The sequence below is a fragment of the Antechinus flavipes genome, chromosome 4, assembly GCF_016432865.1.
Source record: "Antechinus flavipes isolate AdamAnt ecotype Samford, QLD, Australia chromosome 4, AdamAnt_v2, whole genome shotgun sequence".
Lineage (NCBI taxonomy): Eukaryota > Metazoa > Chordata > Mammalia > Dasyuromorphia > Dasyuridae > Antechinus > Antechinus flavipes.
The window spans coordinates 299,279,353-299,296,559 of NC_067401.1; the positions used below are offsets into that span (position 1 = coordinate 299,279,353).

General features: G+C 33.7%; 1 protein-coding gene across 3 annotated transcripts in view; it reads right to left on the minus strand.

The window, feature by feature from the left end:
* MAN1A1 (mannosidase alpha class 1A member 1) overlaps positions 1-17,207 on the minus strand; it is a 176,559-nt gene that overhangs the window by 80,060 nt on the left and 79,292 nt on the right. For all 3 annotated transcript variants that reach the window (XM_051997641.1, XM_051997639.1, XM_051997640.1), the window contains one exon: positions 2,108-2,202. In XM_051997641.1, the coding sequence (XP_051853601.1) occupies positions 2,108-2,202 (95 nt within the window). The remainder of the gene's footprint in view (positions 1-2,107; positions 2,203-17,207) is intronic.

Genomic DNA, 17,207 nt, shown 5'->3' on the forward strand with positions numbered 1-17,207 from the left:
GTCAACATTATATTTGGGGCTATTCCATACAGAGAAAAATCTGGAAACATGGAAGTTAATACTGTATGTTTCTATGAAAAAAGCAAGAGATCTGAAGAGGTCATATATTTTTGATTTTTGCTTGATTTATGTTGTGTGCTTGATTTTTGTTGTTGTATGTTTGATTTTTGTTGTTTGTTTTCTTTAAATGAGGGGGTTTATTTGAAGTGGCCAATAGATAGCAGCAAGCTTTTTCATGAGTCTCTTTCATGCTTATATGATGTAACCTCTGAGTATAGAAAAGAGCTCTGGAAAGCTCATTTCAAAGCTCTCCAGAATGACTGGACAAACTCAGTAATTTAAGTGTTCTTGTTTTCAGTTTCTCCAACTATTGTAATAGTTTTTTTTTTCTTTCCCATGTTTGCCAATGTGATGGGTAAGAGATGAAACCTCAGAGTTGTTTTAATTTGTAATTTTCTACTAGTGATTTGGAGCATTTTTTTCATGAATACATTGAAATTTAATAAGACAGAGTTTATAGATTTTAAGGTAAAAGGGGTCATCTAGTGTAACTTCTTCCATTTTACAGATGAGGAATCTAAGACTCAATGAAATTAAGTGACTTGACCTAAGGACAAAGAGGTAGTAAATAACAAAGGTAGGTAACAAAATTTTAAAGGTACTGTTCCTTCCCTTGTACCAGGAGCTACAGAGACACCCCCCCAAGTTGGCACAGTGGATACCTTAGGACATTCCCTTTCAAGAGAAGGACAAGTCCTGATACATCATATTATTAAATTCTTGATACAGTAGCACCTCAGTTAAAGGTAATTCAATTGCATGGACCACTTGGCCAGTATTATATGTAATCTACAGTATATTTTTCAATCCATCAGATAAATATAATAATAGATTAAAACAAAGGATATGTGAAAATAGACTACTTGAAAGAAATATTAACTGAATATTAATATCTTTATGCTAGCCTTAAATATTTAGGAAGAAATATTCTGAAGAAACCTATGTTACAATTTAATGTGCATTATTTTTAAAAGTTTTGATTTGGTGCTTTTGCATGGACAATACTGATAAATTGTATATTTTTAGGTGTACATGTGCATTTATTATAAAACCAAGACCATAAGTATGAGAATATACATTGCTTTCATATTTTGTTGATATAGAATTAATTGAGTTAGGTCAGGGATCCTCAAACTCTTTAAATAGGGGACCAGTTCACTGTCCCTCAGACTGTTGGATGGCTGGACTATAGTAAAAACAAAAACTTTGTTTTGTGGGCCTTTAAATAAAGAAACTTCATAGCCCTGGATGAGGCGGATAATTAGCTGCCGCATCTGGCCCACTGCGGTAGTTTGAGGACCCCTATTAGGCTAAGAGAAAATGGTTAATCAAAGGAATGCTTAAACAACCAGAGATAATCAAATGACTCCCAACAGGAACAATGAGAAAGGAAGCTCCCTTAGGTGTTCCTTCCAGGATTCCTTGTAGCTTGCTTGTAGACTGATTAACCACCACTCCCCACTTTTTTCATAGGCAGAATTGCTCTCCCTTCTACAGTGAGGGAACTAGAGCAACCAGAAAAGCTTTATCAACTCAAGAATCTATTCACCTTTGGAGGTTTTCATAGGTTTGTGAACTGATCCTTTCTCACAGGTTCAGGGGCAGACTGGATGGTCTCATGGGAACCTTCCATCACATAATTTGCTCTAAGATTGATGCCCATCTACTGGCAAGAATGCTTGCATTGTGTAATACATTCTGGCATGCAACTTAAATCCATGACAAAATGTTCTACGTCCCCTGAGAAGTGCTTAATAGATACAGAACTCTTTCTGTTGAGCAAAACAATGACAATATGATTTTTCTTTATAAATGTAGAAATAATGCCTCTGACCTAACGTTAAAACTGACTTTCTCATAGTGCTTAGAAAACACTGTGCTTTATTTTCTGGTCTTAATTGTGACCAATGGCAAATATCTGTGAAATGGCTAAGCAGAATAGCAAAGCTAATCAGCCTGTACAAGATTAGAGTACAAAATAACTAACAAATTAATCAGCCCCAGACTCAAATAATAACTCATCCTCCTATTAAATTAAGAATTTTACCTCTTCAAATTCAGCAATGCCCAAGGTATTCCAGAGGGTGTGTGAAATGCAGGAAGTAATTTTTCTCCAAGTTCCACTGCTTTCTTTCGAAATATCTGCAAAGTTAAATAGGTTAATAAACTACAAGTCAAAGTAAAATGATAAAATGTATCATGCTATTGCCTTATTTAAAACTTTAAAAAAAAAAAAAAAAGGAAATTGAAATGCATCTGGATATATTTTGTGATGCCCACAAAAAGTTCTACTCTGATGCAACTTGCTTGATAAAGGTGAAGACTTTATTTCTTGTTGACAGTGGATCCTAAATTCTAACCCTAGAACAGTGAAAGTCTGTATGTTTGTCATTCAAAGAACACTCTGAATACCCTAGCTAAAGAAAAGGCTCATCATCTAAGAGCTATCCACCATTTTTTTTTTTTTTCAGTCATAGCAACTTAGGGAGTTTCTTCACTAGGGCATAGAAACTATATTGTGGATGGAACACCATAAGTTATGAAATCCTAGATCCTTCAAAACATATAGAATGGATATATTCAGAAATCTCTTCCATCCATATATCTAGTTTTCCCCTTTACTTAAGGCTTGGAGACTAGGACTGAAGCCTAGAAGATAATGAAAGAGTAAGAACTTGGTCGTTTTTCAAATACTTACCAATGCCCCTAGCAAGACAATTTTTCAATATCCAGCTCCTTAAGCAGGGACTATTGGGTTCCTGTTGTCTAATCTTATTCTATCTTTTCCTTTTTTTCAATCTATAGTCACTTCACCTGAACAAAGCTGGCAATGTGGCTTGTAGATTAAAGAACATGGTACACTAATAATTCTAGATCTTCCCAGAATCCCATTCCTGTGGAATCTAGCTTACATTTTATAAGAGGGAATCAAAAGGACAGAATCCCAATTCATCTAGATTAAATTCTTTTTACTTTAATCAGAACTAAGCTTTCCAAATTGGGTGGGATCTGAATAAGATTGAGAAGAATGTTAAAATCCAATCTCATTATTAGCTCTACAATACTCTGAGGCTTCAGAGGCTGATTTGACATAGTAGAGAAAGAAAAAACCCTGAATTTCCCTCATATTAACAACTGGTTATTTAGTAATTTCTCTTTGTGTGTATGTCTACCTTGATCCAATACTGCTCCCTTTCACCTTCAACATTTTATGAGTCGCCAAAGCTAGAAGAGAAAACTATCTGGAAAAATCTATTACCCCCTTTGCTCCCAGGGGTCAAAGTCAAGAAACTTGTTCAATAACTGCTTTATCTTTTACTTCTCTAGCCCTTGCTCAAATTAAAGTTCAAGTACTATTTTTAAAATCAGCTAAAATATGAACAAAAATATACATAAATTCAGATTTACACATGACTTTTAACCTCTTCCCCAAAAGAAAAATTTTCTTTAATCTTTGGTAATCATCTCTTTCAGAATCTATATCACTCTTTCCATCTATTTCTTTGTGCTCTTTGTACACTTTCCTTCTACTAATAGGCATTTGCCAAGTCACTGGATCACAGGCTAAATCCATAAGACTAAGTACTAAATTGTCTATTCTTTTCTTTCAACTTAGTCTCTCATCCTTAAGAGAGGTGATCTAATTCATTTCACATCTTCAACTATCAACTACTGCAACACTCATAATTTAGTATCCCATCCGTTTAGTAAATTATTAAATGCCTACTATGTGTAAAGCCCTAGAGTGATTACTAAGGATACAAAGACAAAATAAACACAGGTTCCATCCTCAAAATGTAATAATATAAAAGAGCCTATAATAAAAGAATTTTAGATTTCTACCATCTTTTAAAAAATCTCCACTTGTCTATAGACTGCTGTCATGATTTTTTTTAACCATAATAGTATTTCTCACAGGTGCTGTTTTCTCTTCCCTGACACTGATACTACGAAAATCCTCTCTTCTACAAGAGGCCTTTCCCAATCCCATTTAATTCTACTGCTGTCTGCTCTCTGTTGATGATTTCTAATTTTTATTCTGTATACACTTTGTACATAGTTGTTTATATGTTGTCTCCCCTATTAGACTGTGAATTCCTTGGGAGCAGGAACTTTTCTCTGCATTCCTAGGCTTAGCACAATTCCTGAAATATATTAGGTACTTTATAAATCTTTAGTGACTATCTTCCACTCCATATTCTTCCCCTCTAACTTGACTGACTCAATCAAAAACTCTTCCATTCTCTCAGCCAAGCAGGCTTGAAATTTCTGAATCAAATTTCAACTAATCCTTTTCCATCATTCCCTATTTCCAATCACTCATCAAGGAGTACTCATTTTTCCTTGGAAATAGATTACTTCCTTTGAAATTCCATTGTCAACATTTCTACTCAAGTATTCCAAGTCCACACCAAACCAAACATGGTCTTTCTGTTACTATTTGATTTTACTTACACCAGGTTGAAAAGTCTCCTTAACCTATTTCAAATACAAATCTTTGCCTCTTAAAAAAACTTAGTTCAAGCGTCACCTTCTAAAAGAGTCCTTTTCTGCTTCTCATAGATGCAAAAAAAAAAAAAAAAAAAAAAAAAAAAAAACACCTTCCCCTACTCCCTCATCATCTTATATTATTTTACTTTTATTTTTTGACAGAAAAAAGCTATTTCAGAAACATAATGATTGACTAAAATGGTAATTTGCTTATCTCTTAACTTTACTCTAGGAGGGACTTTTTAGTCAATTATCTGCCAGACTTTTAGTTTGAGGATGGGTCTTTCATTAGGAACCCAAGGTAAACTCTGTAATTAGTTTTCTTTTTATCTCAGAACAATATGCTATTGATCTACTTAAATGTAACAGAATGCTGCTTGTTGGCTCTGTAATCCAAACCCTGTTCAATTATATCACCATCATCATCACCTCTAATATTTATATGATGCTTGCTATGTGCCAAGCTTTATAAATATTATCTTCTTTAATTCTCACAACAACTGGGGGAGCTATTATGTGTGTGCTATTAAGATCTCCATGTTATAGGTGAGGAATGAGGCAGAAATTAAATGACTAGCCCAGGATGTTAGGGGCCAGATTTGAACTCAAGTCTTTATGATTTCAAGCCTGGCACTCTATTATAGGATATACACAACCAAGTATCGTTTCCTGAGGAAGTGGATATTACTGAAAACAAAACAAGAAGTTACCTTAGGTGTTAATATATCTTTTTTTTAATAGTCTGGTCCCTTAGCTTATTTGACAACCAACTTGTGGACCTGTTGGTTGGAGAAGCTCTGAGAAATTCTCCAACAAATCACATGTATAAAGTCATTTCCATCCATAGAATACAAATTTCTTGAAGGCAGGAACCAATTCACTTTTCATCTTTGCATCCTCAACTAGCTCTGTGCTCAGCATTTAATTAAATGCCTACTGTTTCATTTTTGGGAGAACTAGTGATAACTTAGTATTGCTCAATTTAACAACTGACTAAATACTTGTTTTATGGTACTCATTCCTCCCTCCTCTCCCTTTAGATTTCTATACCTTAATAAACAGAGTATTTAATCATTTGCTCAACTGTATGGTATCACTGATTCATCTAGCAAATCATAAGTGGTAGCTTCACATTTTTATGTTGTGCTGTCTGGGACAGAATGAGCTTTTTCACCTTATCATTATCCACCCCTCTACAACCATAACATGATCATCTTACAAAGAATAGTTGTTTCAGGAATGTTTATTGAATTTATTTCTCACTGGTTTAAGCTTCTTATCTACAGTGGTTACTACTTCTCTTGTCTCCCTGGTATAGCATAACGGTTATAGTATTTTTGGATGAAAATGTTAAATAATCACTTACTAGATGAATCAACAGATGTGAAATTGGCCCAATTTTGGCCCTTAATTTTTGTTTTGGGACATCACTTGGTGTAAAGGTCACTATTGCATTCCCAGAAGCTAGCAAGGGATAAAATAGGCACTAAATACTGCTAATAATCAGAAAGACTATCACATCCTGGTTTTGACAGATATCAACTATGTGACCAAAGGCTTTCCCTTAACCTTTTAGTGACTCAAAAAACTACAGTTTAAGTTGCAAGTTGTTGTTAATATGCATTGGTGAAGGGAGTTTCTATACCAGGAAATCCTTACAGGTCTGGAGCAATAAAAAAGTTAAATTTATCACTGCTTCAAGACAGCAATATTGTTCTTGTTCTAGCAGAGTGAAGAGAGATTTCCCACAGGGAACAACCTATATTCTCTAAGAGAAATGAATATTTTCAACCAAAAATGGAAAATACCCAATATAAATCCCAAATTATTCTACTATAATTAGTGCTACTAAGTTTATCAGGGAGAATAGAAATATAAATATGCAAAAAAAATAAATATACAATCAAGACCAACATGCATGACATAATGAACAGAATTACAAAGTTCAAATTACAAATAGTGCATTAACCTTAACTTGTATATGGGCCTGTTTTTATTTTCAGCTGGCAGACTAGAGAAACAAATGCTCAAATTCAAATGCCTGGTCTATTAGCCAAACAAATTGAAATGCTTTACAAATATGAGCACAGTTTTGGGAAGCATTATGCATTTTGTTACCCAACTCTCCTTCTGTAGATCTGTGAGGCACAGATGACTATTTTTGGTGAGGGACCAAGGTAGAGATAAGGGCAATCGAGGAAAATGGGAAGGACAAACTAGAGGCAAAAAAATGCATTATTAAAAATGATTTTATAATAACTTTTAGATTTCAATAAGACCAATAGTAGCAAAAAAAAAAACTGTAATTGACATAGATATAAATCACTGTTTTAGTATCTTGGATTGAATTTAATTATCTTCAAAAATATTTAACTTCCTTCTAGAAGATTTATATTACAGGGAATAGCTGACACCAAATATAATCCAAATCATAAGTAACCTCCAATCAAAAAGTGAAAATTATGGTGAAATAACTCTTGTAATAATCTTCCAGGCATATTTTAGGATTATGTAATGAAGGGTCTTATATGAATGTGCCCTTGAAATTGTATCAATAAATTATCCTTAACAAAAGAATGGCAAACATGGAAGCAAGAACATTGGATTTGGACCTGAGTTTGAATCCCAGTGTTACAACATAGTATTTGTAAAATATTGGCCAATTTACTCTACTTCTTGTATTGTTGTTCTTCTCATCTGCAAAATGAGGACAGGAGCAAATGATCTCTGTGGTCTTGCCAGTAATAAGTTCTATGACTATATAAACATTATTTTTGACTTTTGCTAATATTTTTTATGTCTTTTAAGAATTATTCACATTAAAAAATCCATAAAATGAAATACATCCAACTCTTCACATTATGTTTATAGATAGAACCAGACAAGGCAGTAAATAAGATATATGGCTTTTTTTGGTTTCTTCAATTGCTGCTCCCTATAGGCCTATGAATAAATATTTAAATTCTGGAGCAAGGAGTAAAAAAAAGGATAAACGAACAAGGACACCGCCTTTAAACAGAAGTCTTTTCAGTGTAACTAACATACATTTCAAATTTCAATTGATCATCAGATACCAACATTTCTACTGAATCGGATCATATAGCCAGTATGGGTTTAATGTAAGACTTGAACTTGGATTGTTCTGGCTCCAAAACTAGCTCTCTACCCTCCGTGTCATATTGCCTCTCCTTAAAAACTATAGATTACTAAAAATAAAACTTGGCTATGATACAAAGTGCCTGCTTTTATTTTAAATTATATTTATCAGGGCAGCTATGTGGCACAATAGATAGCGTACCAGCCCTGACCTGGTCTCAGACACTTAACACTTCCTAATTATGTGAGCATGGGCAAGTCATTTAACCCCAATTGCCTTAGCAAAATAAATAAATAAATAAAGTTTTTTGTTGTTCTGTAAATTCAAATCTTCGAATTTTAGCTATGATTTTACTTATTATGCTAAAGTTCTACCAGTGTACCATACATTGGGTATCAATGGCTTAGAGGATGAATTCCCCTAAGTATTATATGTGTCATATAAACATTTACAATAAAAGTTTCTTTCATATGCTAAAACTTTAGCACTGGAAAGGAATGATTCCTATGTCAATATAAGTGAAGTAATAATAAGTGCATAAATTTAAACTAACTCTTAAAGTGTAAATCATAACGATTCTGCAACACGTGGCTCATTGGTTGGCATTAATTTGATTGATGGTATCTTTAAAATTTTCCATTTAAAAGTAAGAGGATTTTAAGTATCATATTATCCAAATGTCACATTACATAACCAACACTGCATCTGTTTTCAAAATATGAGCTTTTCGTTCTTCTAAGGGACCATAAACAGAACAATAAGTGAATTCCTTATTAAGAATCGGCACTAGATTACTAAAATATTACACAATTACGCACTCTTCTTATTAGGGAAGAGTTTTGTTTTTTTTAAAGTACTAATCAAATGAAAACAAATAGATTAAAATTTTCTTTTTTTTTCTTAATCCACATACACATAATGATTAACCAATACTGAAAAGAGCCTGTCAGCTTCCCTTTTTGAGGGCAAGGCTAAAGCTGCTAACTATTTGATAATTTAAATGCTTTCAAAGATATTCTAAAAGCACATTTCAATACAGCTAAAACACATTTTCCAGCAAGAAGTCTACTCTGGACTCCCGTTTTTACTCATATACCTATTAATGATTACCAAGTGCAATTTGCCTCAGAATCATAGGACCTTAAATATGATCTAGCTCAACCCCTTAATTTTATAGGTAAGGAAAACTGAGGCATAGAGAGGGAAGGAGGGAAGGAGGGAAGGAAGGGAGAGAGGGAGGGAGGGAAGGAAGGAAGGAAGGAAGGAAGGAAGGAAGAAAGAGAAGGAGGGAGGGACAATTAGGTGGCGCAGTAAATAGGTCCTCCTGACTTTGGGGCTGGTACTCTGAGTTTAAATCTGACTACCATACTTCCTAGCTGTGTGACCCTGGGCAAGTCACTTAATCCCAATTGCCTCAGCAAAAAAAAAAAAAAATAATAATAATAAAGCAAATTGTACCATTTTACAAACACCTATGAAATAAATGCATGATAGCATTCCAAACACCGTCATTCTATTAAAAGAAATAAACGGGTACATGCTAAGGTACTCTTTTTAGATGTATGATCTTGGTAAAAGCACTCAGCTTTTTCATCTGTAAAATGGTAATTATTTCCTAGGGTTGTTGTGAGGATTAGATGAGAAGTTTATAAATCATTTTGCCAATATATAAATACTATTTCTAATAATAATTATTATCCTATTATCTATACAAATTAAGCAGGCTTAGCTCTTGATTTCTACATTTTTTAAACTCTAAAATGGGAAAAATGTATACATATTTAAAAGGCAATTATAGATATAGATATATGTATAAAAGCAGGCATTGGTAAAGATTTCTGAAGTGAGCATAAAGCCATGGCAAACTTCTCTAGCTTCAGGCTTTAGACAAATCACTTTGTCTAGGAAATTTTGGTTTCCTCATCTGTAAAATGGGAATTATAATCTTGCTTACTTTCAAAGAAATATATCTGAAAGCCTTTAAAACTATTTAAAGTCTTTTCATTTGTTGGAAGGACATCAAATACAAAGAAGTCAGATGAGCCAGCCTTCAAAGTTCTGAATTATTATTTAGTGCCATTCAAAATCAAATGAAAGGTTGACATCCTTTAAAAAAAGGTCTTATTAAAATTAGAGATTTGCATTTGTATCTGATTCTTCATGACCCCATTTGGAATTTTCTTTGCAAAAATTCTGGAGTGGTTTCCCATTTCCTCTTCCAATGCATTTTACAGATGAGGAAACTGAGGCAAATGGAGTTAAGTGACTTTCCCAGGGTCACACAGCTAGTAAATGTCTGAGGCTGGAGTTAAATATGGGTCTTCCTGACTATAGACCTGGTGTTCCAGCCACTGTACCATTTAGCTGCCCCTAATAGGTTCACATTTTTATAAATGTCCTGTAAAGGCCAGTTAGGTGGCACAGTGGGCTTGGAGTCAGAAAGACTCATCTTCCCGAGTTTAAATCTAGCCCCAGACACTTCCTAACCCTGTTAAGAGACCTCAGTTCTTTATTTTCACTACCTTTGCCAAGGACCCTCAAATGGGGTCCTGAAGAGTCATACTTGACTAAAACAACAGAACAAACACTCCATGCTTAACTCAGATGAGAGTTCCCTGGGTAGCCACATTGACTTCTTTCTTTACATGTTTCTCTACTTCCCTCTTAAGGGAGGTAATTTGTGATGCAGAATGATGAAGAAGAATTTCTTTTTTAGAGCCTCAAAGCCCTTCTGTGGTCACTGGCTTACAAATAAATCCTCTGAATTTTTTCTCTACTTTTCTAAGGTCTAGGCTATGTTTTATTTGTTACCACAAACTCTAAACTACTAGAACTGTTTCCTCCTAAGATCTTTTCTTTTCCATATACCTTGCCAGTTCTTCCTTTTGGGTCAAAATTAAATCCAGATTAGTAGTTTCTTTCTGAGAAGAAACTGTCAGTAAGGCAAATTACAAATTTATCAGATGCTCTGCTTTTAGTGGAATGAGACTTTCAGCAGATGGGCAGACATTTGGAAGTCATCCATCATGACTATAGCTTGCCCTGTGCCAGTTTTGTGATCTCCATTAGAAAAGAATCATCCATATCTCCAGGCAGTTTATTCTATATACCCACAACAACAGGATTTCTACTTTTTTATTTCAGGCAGTACTCTATACCACATTTCTACTTCCAAGCTTGTGAATTACCATTATGTAAAAAGAAATCTTAATGTATGATGCTATTTCCTATATTAGATGTTGCTCAATCTACGTTTTTAAAAACCTAGGTTAAAAAAACCTAGGTTTCTCAGTCCCGAGTCCTGCCTCTCTAATTTATTCTTTCCAAATCTTCTTAAGACATAGACACAACCATTTTACTAACCTGTATGGAACGTTTCAGTGTCTCCCTTTGACATCTAGGATAAAATATAAATTGTTTATAAAATAAGTAATTACTGCATCCCAGTCACCAGTTCCATTTCAGTGTAATCTCAGATATTAAGATCTTTATTTGAAAATTTCATAGCTTCTTGGAGGCAGAGGTGAGAAAGTGGGCTTGGAAAGCTCCCATATCGAAGTTGCTACTCAACACTGAATGACTCATATAAATTTGGTATCAGTAAACTTTTATTAAGTGCCTATTATATTGCCAGACACTGTGCTAAGAGCTACGGATACAAAGAAAGACAAAAGACAATTTCTGCTCTAAAGGAGCTCAGCTGAATGAAGAAGAAAGCATGCAAATAACTGTACAGGAAAACTATATAGTAATTATAACTGGCATTATAGTACCTTAAGGATTATAATATGCTTTGATTTTTCTATCATTTTATGTTCACAACAACCCAGGTAAGTAGTTGTTATTATCATTTTATAGATGAAACTGAGACAGAGAATAAGTGACTTACTGGGGGGAAGGGGAGAGTGTCACAGACAGTTAACAATCCATTTACCCAACTACTTGCTTTTCTTATACATATGAAAAAAAGTGATAATCAAAGGAAAAGCACTAGAATTCAGTAGAATCAAGAAAGACTTTCAATAGAAAAGGGAATATTAACTGGGATTTAATATGGAAAAATTAAGAGGCAGGAATAAGGAGAGAGATTAGCAATTATGTATGAAATCCCCCTACTATTTTCTATACAATCTAAGTAAGTGGTACACTTTTGGATCAAGCTTTATTAAAGATTAGGGGCTGATATCAGTCCAAAGGGCAGGTAACACGAACAAAAAAGACATTTAAAACCAACATCCTTCACTCCCCGAAAAAGAAAGTTTTTAAAATAAAAGCAAAGTTTAATTGCCTTTAGAAAGTTCAGATCCTTCTACAAAAAGAAAAGTGCTTATTCTTTTAGTGGTGAGTCAGCAAACACTTTTTCTCTGAAGCCATTGAATGTAAAGCACTGCTAAGTATTAACAACATTCTACTAGTCCTTTTTTCTTAATGCTAGCTCTTAATATCTAAATTACCTTTTAATTAGTTCTTAAAAACCCTACCTAAATTTCATATTCTTCATTCTACAAACAACCTTCGCTCAAGAGTGGTTAATAAAACACACACACACACACACACACACAAAACCCACATCTAGACATTTAAAAATCTAACACACTTCCCAGAAAATATTCTATGATTATTCTGCACCCATGTACATTCTGTACTTTGGGTTGTCTTACTGAAGGCTTGTTTTGAATATAACTCTTTGGAATGGAGAAATCCTCTTACTATTAACAGTATGAAGCTTTTTAAACTGCTTTTGATAATCCAAAGTCCATAGAGCTTGATTTGAGAATGCTGAATGGATTTCAGCCCCATCTGTTTTCTTAAGCTCTGTGCCCCCTCATTTGCATATATGCTGGGAGTAATATTGAATTCCACCTAACATTTAATAGATATAGTGGTAAATAAACAAGCTCTTAAAGGAGAGATGTATAGATAGACCATAATGAAGGAAATTCAATTATCACTAAGTAAGGTAATTTTCTTCATGAAACAGATGTTGAAAAGAAATTTTTTAAAGGTGACTTTGAAGATTTTACAGACTGGTAAACTACTCCTTTAAATATGATGACTCAAGAGACACCTTAACTCACCTGCTGGTCATTCAGCAACCCGACAAGATTCAGTTAAACTGAATTATTTAAGAAAAAGACACCCCTTCCCCCCCTTCCCCCGAAATAGCTGATAGGGAAACAATATGGGAATTGAACAGTTTTGAGCTTGGAACTTAAAGTATTTCTATTCAAGAATGCACAGGCATACCCTATCCAATCTTGTTAATTAGTTCTCTCAAGGTTGGAATTCAACAAAGAGTTAGTTTATAAGAAACAAGGACAGAAATAAGAGAATAAGCTGATTGAATTGAGGTTTTAGGAGTTCAGATGCTAGCTCAGATTATCAATCCCCATCTAATTTGTATTTTAGTCAAGCTACCAGAGGATTACATGATAGGGCAATACTATATAGAATACACCTGAATTAAAACTTTGATCTGTAAATTCTAATATTCCTCAATAAACTGAAAGAAAAAAAGAGGGACTAACACTGTGTTTTTCCAAAAATGTTGCTATTCTTTCTACTAATTATGCCCACTTTGAGAGGAGAACATGCATTCCAGAGATTGCATTTTAAAGTGGACTGCCACAACACAAAATCATAATTGTGTAAAGAGATTAATTATTAGAACTAAAAGTTACCTCTGAGGCTATCTAGTCCAACTACATCATTTAACAAATGAAAAAGTTGAGGATGACAGAAATGACTCAAGCTAGATTATATGGTTAGTGGTAGAACCAAAACTTAAATCCCTATTGCCTTAACTTCCAAATTAGAGACCTAGAAAGATTGTTCCTGTGTCATCTGCCTGGACAGTGAAGGAACCATGAAAAGAATAAATAAAAATGGTGGGAAATAAGATATACCTTTACTAGGTAAGCAGTGACAGAGCAGGTGGTGCAGCAAAAAGTGGTGCTCAGACTGCCAGTAACATAAGTTATACCAAGGTACCACCATCTGAAGTGACTCTTTATAAACACTACAACAGGGGAACAGCACAGTAAACATAGGTGGACATATCATACTACTGCTACACCTTATTTGTTTACTCTATGGAGACAAAATAAGGACCATAAACATTTCCCTCTCTGTGGGGACTAGAACATGAAACAACTCAAATCAGCACAGGCTGTAAACTATGGGTCTAAAACTTTGAGTAGTATCCCCTGAGAGTTCAAATGAGGGGAGGGGGATGGGGGAATGGCAAGGAACAACGACAGGCATTTCTCCCAGAAGCTCAAAACAGTTGCTCTTGCCACACAGATAAACTCAGGGTTATCTGCCTTTAGCCCAGCTTTGTTCACATTCTGTTAACTTTATCTCTACCTTCTTATTTAGATTTTGTGCTCCTTGATCTTGACTCTCTGTTAAAGTCTCCTTCTCCCTACTCAGGAGATTGGCTGATTCTGAAAAATTTGCCCTCTTGTTCTTGATACTGGAAAGCCTTGTTCCATCATCCCACTAATATAATTGTTATATGTCCTCTTCTCATACACTTTGGGGTCAGTCAATTTTCAATAGAGGGAAGTTTGAAGCCAAATGATAGAACAGGACAAGCATGCATTTAAATAATTAAATAATTCATCACTCATTTCTGATGTTGCTGTTAGGTTTCATGCCATATGGCTAGAACCTAAGCTTCCTTCTTTTTCTACTCTAAGTGAAGAATATAGAAAAAATAAATAGTAAGTACCCACATTCCAAATTTTTATTCAAGTCTGCAATAACTTATTAAAGTGCTGTCAACATTTAGTAGATTTATGAGCAATTCCTAAGTGCTTTTTGGATTAATTACATAAAAGCATACCAAATCTATTGTTATACCTTCAATTCAGATCTGTTAATATGACTATTATATTTTAGCTTCATTTTGAATGATGAAGTATCACATTTTTCTTTATATTTGCTGATTGGAAAATATGTTTCAAGAACTGAAAGGATTATCATGCAGAGATTCTACTTTTTTTTTTCATACTAAGCTGGGGATTTCTGTTATTTATGCTCTCATTTAGCACCATTATCCACATTTGACTTAAAACTTGAAAGAGCTGAATGCAGACCTTAACAAGGGCAATATTCTACCTCAATTGCACATCTGCATAACATCAAGAACTTTTGTACTTGACATTAAGATCATCTTAAAATAGAAAAAGATGAAAACTAAAAAGACATCAGAGAAAATATTCTAATGATTTTACTGTCTGTTATTCTCAGAGGAATAAAAAGCACTTAAGTTAGCCTACAAGGAAGAAGAAAAAGGGAAGAAGAAAACAGGGAAGAAAGTAACAAGGATAAATCAACAAGAACAACAATAAATTATAAAAGGAACTAACAAAGACCAAAATCAGCTGTTCATAGGAGGTGTATAGGACCCTGTTTGTCCCATATGTAGAGCTGTTCTTTAAAGAAAATGATTTTATATTCTAATATCTTTATCTAGCTACAGAAGGCAGTTATTTTATCAGTGGTGAAAAGAACATTAAATAACAAACAGAAGCATGCTAGTAATATGTCCCAGTATTGTTTCTATTCAGACCCTTAGGAGAACAAAATATTAGTAGTAATGGTAATTATAATAACAACTCACATTTACATAGCACACCATAGTCACAAAGTGCTTTCTTATATGTTATTTTAGTTTCTATGCTTCTTGCAACCTAACAACAGTCTGAGAAAAAAACAGCAAAGTCCTTTTCACTAAGACGGAGGTGGGTAAACCAAGTTATGGAAGACCATTTCTTATGTTCTATGACTGAGCCATTCTGTTGTTCAGTTTTATAACTGTTTTTCTTTGTTATATGAAGTGTTTACAGAAGTGTATATAGGGGAATTAAGAAATTTCTAAGGTAAATGAAAAATAACCGCCAAACTCATCAATAAAACATTAAGAGGAAAAAGTGAAGAAGGATCTCATCACTTTTACATAAAAACAAAAGAAAAAATATACTACACATTTCAATCACAATTTGCAGTTATTAATAAATTCAGAACTACTTTGAGGATTTGAGGAGTTCTGGTTTTTAAACAGAAATTACATTGTTTTGCTTTGTTCTTTGGAACCTAGCAATAAAAGATTATAAATTTGCAAAATTGTTTCTGGATGCATTTGGAATAAGTTGTAAACAGAAATGCAAATAAAACAAAATGGAATAAAATGATGGTCACAATTCTAGTGTATCACTAGCATTAATTCACCCAATAAAGTACTTTAATATAAAGCCAATATTGACTCATGAGGAAACTTTACCAGAGAAGTTACAGATAACATGTCGGAAGCTCTCATTCCCATTTGTAAACTGCTCTCAATTGGTATTCACATAAAAAACAAAAACATAAACAACAATAAAAACAAACCCAAAACACAACTAGGATAGAGCTAAGATTACATGGTGAAAGAAACTCTGGATTGGGATTAAAAGATGTGAGCCCTATTTTTGGACCTGAGCAGATATGAGACTTTGGGCAAGCTATTAATCTATTCTTTGCAATTTCCATGCTTCCTCTTACCTATTCCCTCAACCAATGTATATAACCTTAACACAGAGCCAATGAGAATATAAGGTCGGATTTTATGTGTTTATGTTCTGTTAATTAAGGCTGATAATCACTTAAATTTGATTTTCATTTCCTATATTAGAAAAAGATGTTTGAAGTTCAATTTAAGTGATTGGTTAGCTATCATTTCATTCTATGGTTCAGACCACTTGATAAACTGTTTTTAAAATAAAACTATTGTGTTTATTGCTCAAATAAATGAATATATATAATTAAATATTGTGTGATATTTTCTGTTTTTCAGTTCAACTGTAACAAGTACAAACAAGAAAATTAAATTAGGAAGCCACTAACTAATAACTAGCGTCACATTTAAGTTATAGACCAAAATAAAATTTGAAACATTAGTATAGGCTATTTCAAACTATAAGAGTCATGGATATTATTAACTTAGTAGTCTAAATAAGTAATTAAGATAAAAATCAGCAAATAACTACTTCAGATCAGATAACAATACCCATATCTCCTCTTAAATCTGAAATTTTCTTTTCTTTTTTTTTTATTCTTGAACTTTTCTCATTGGAAATATAGCTAAAAGAAGAATGTGAAAGTATTAGTTAGAAAAAAAGTGAAATGGGAAAGAACAATTCCAAATGAGTGTTCTTTGGGTATAGGGGATGTAATGTAATGTAATAGTCCCAGAAGAGAAGCAATTCTGGTAATGACAATCAGTATATGTATATATGTAGTATATTGAATCTGAGGAGGACAAAAAAAGAACACACCTCTTTTTTTTGGATCTGGTTCATTCAAAGCAAGTACCCTGAAGCCTAAGAAAGTACTGAAAAGTCTTGTTACTTCCCCACATATTTTTGACATGGCCAGGCCCATTATATTCTTATTTGAGGAGTTTGATCTCCCTGATCAATGCCCTAACACCACCAAATCAGATCAAGGAGTGATCAATTATGCAAAAGTATAAATGGGTTTCAGAATTCTAGGAAGGTCCATTAGAATCTCATTA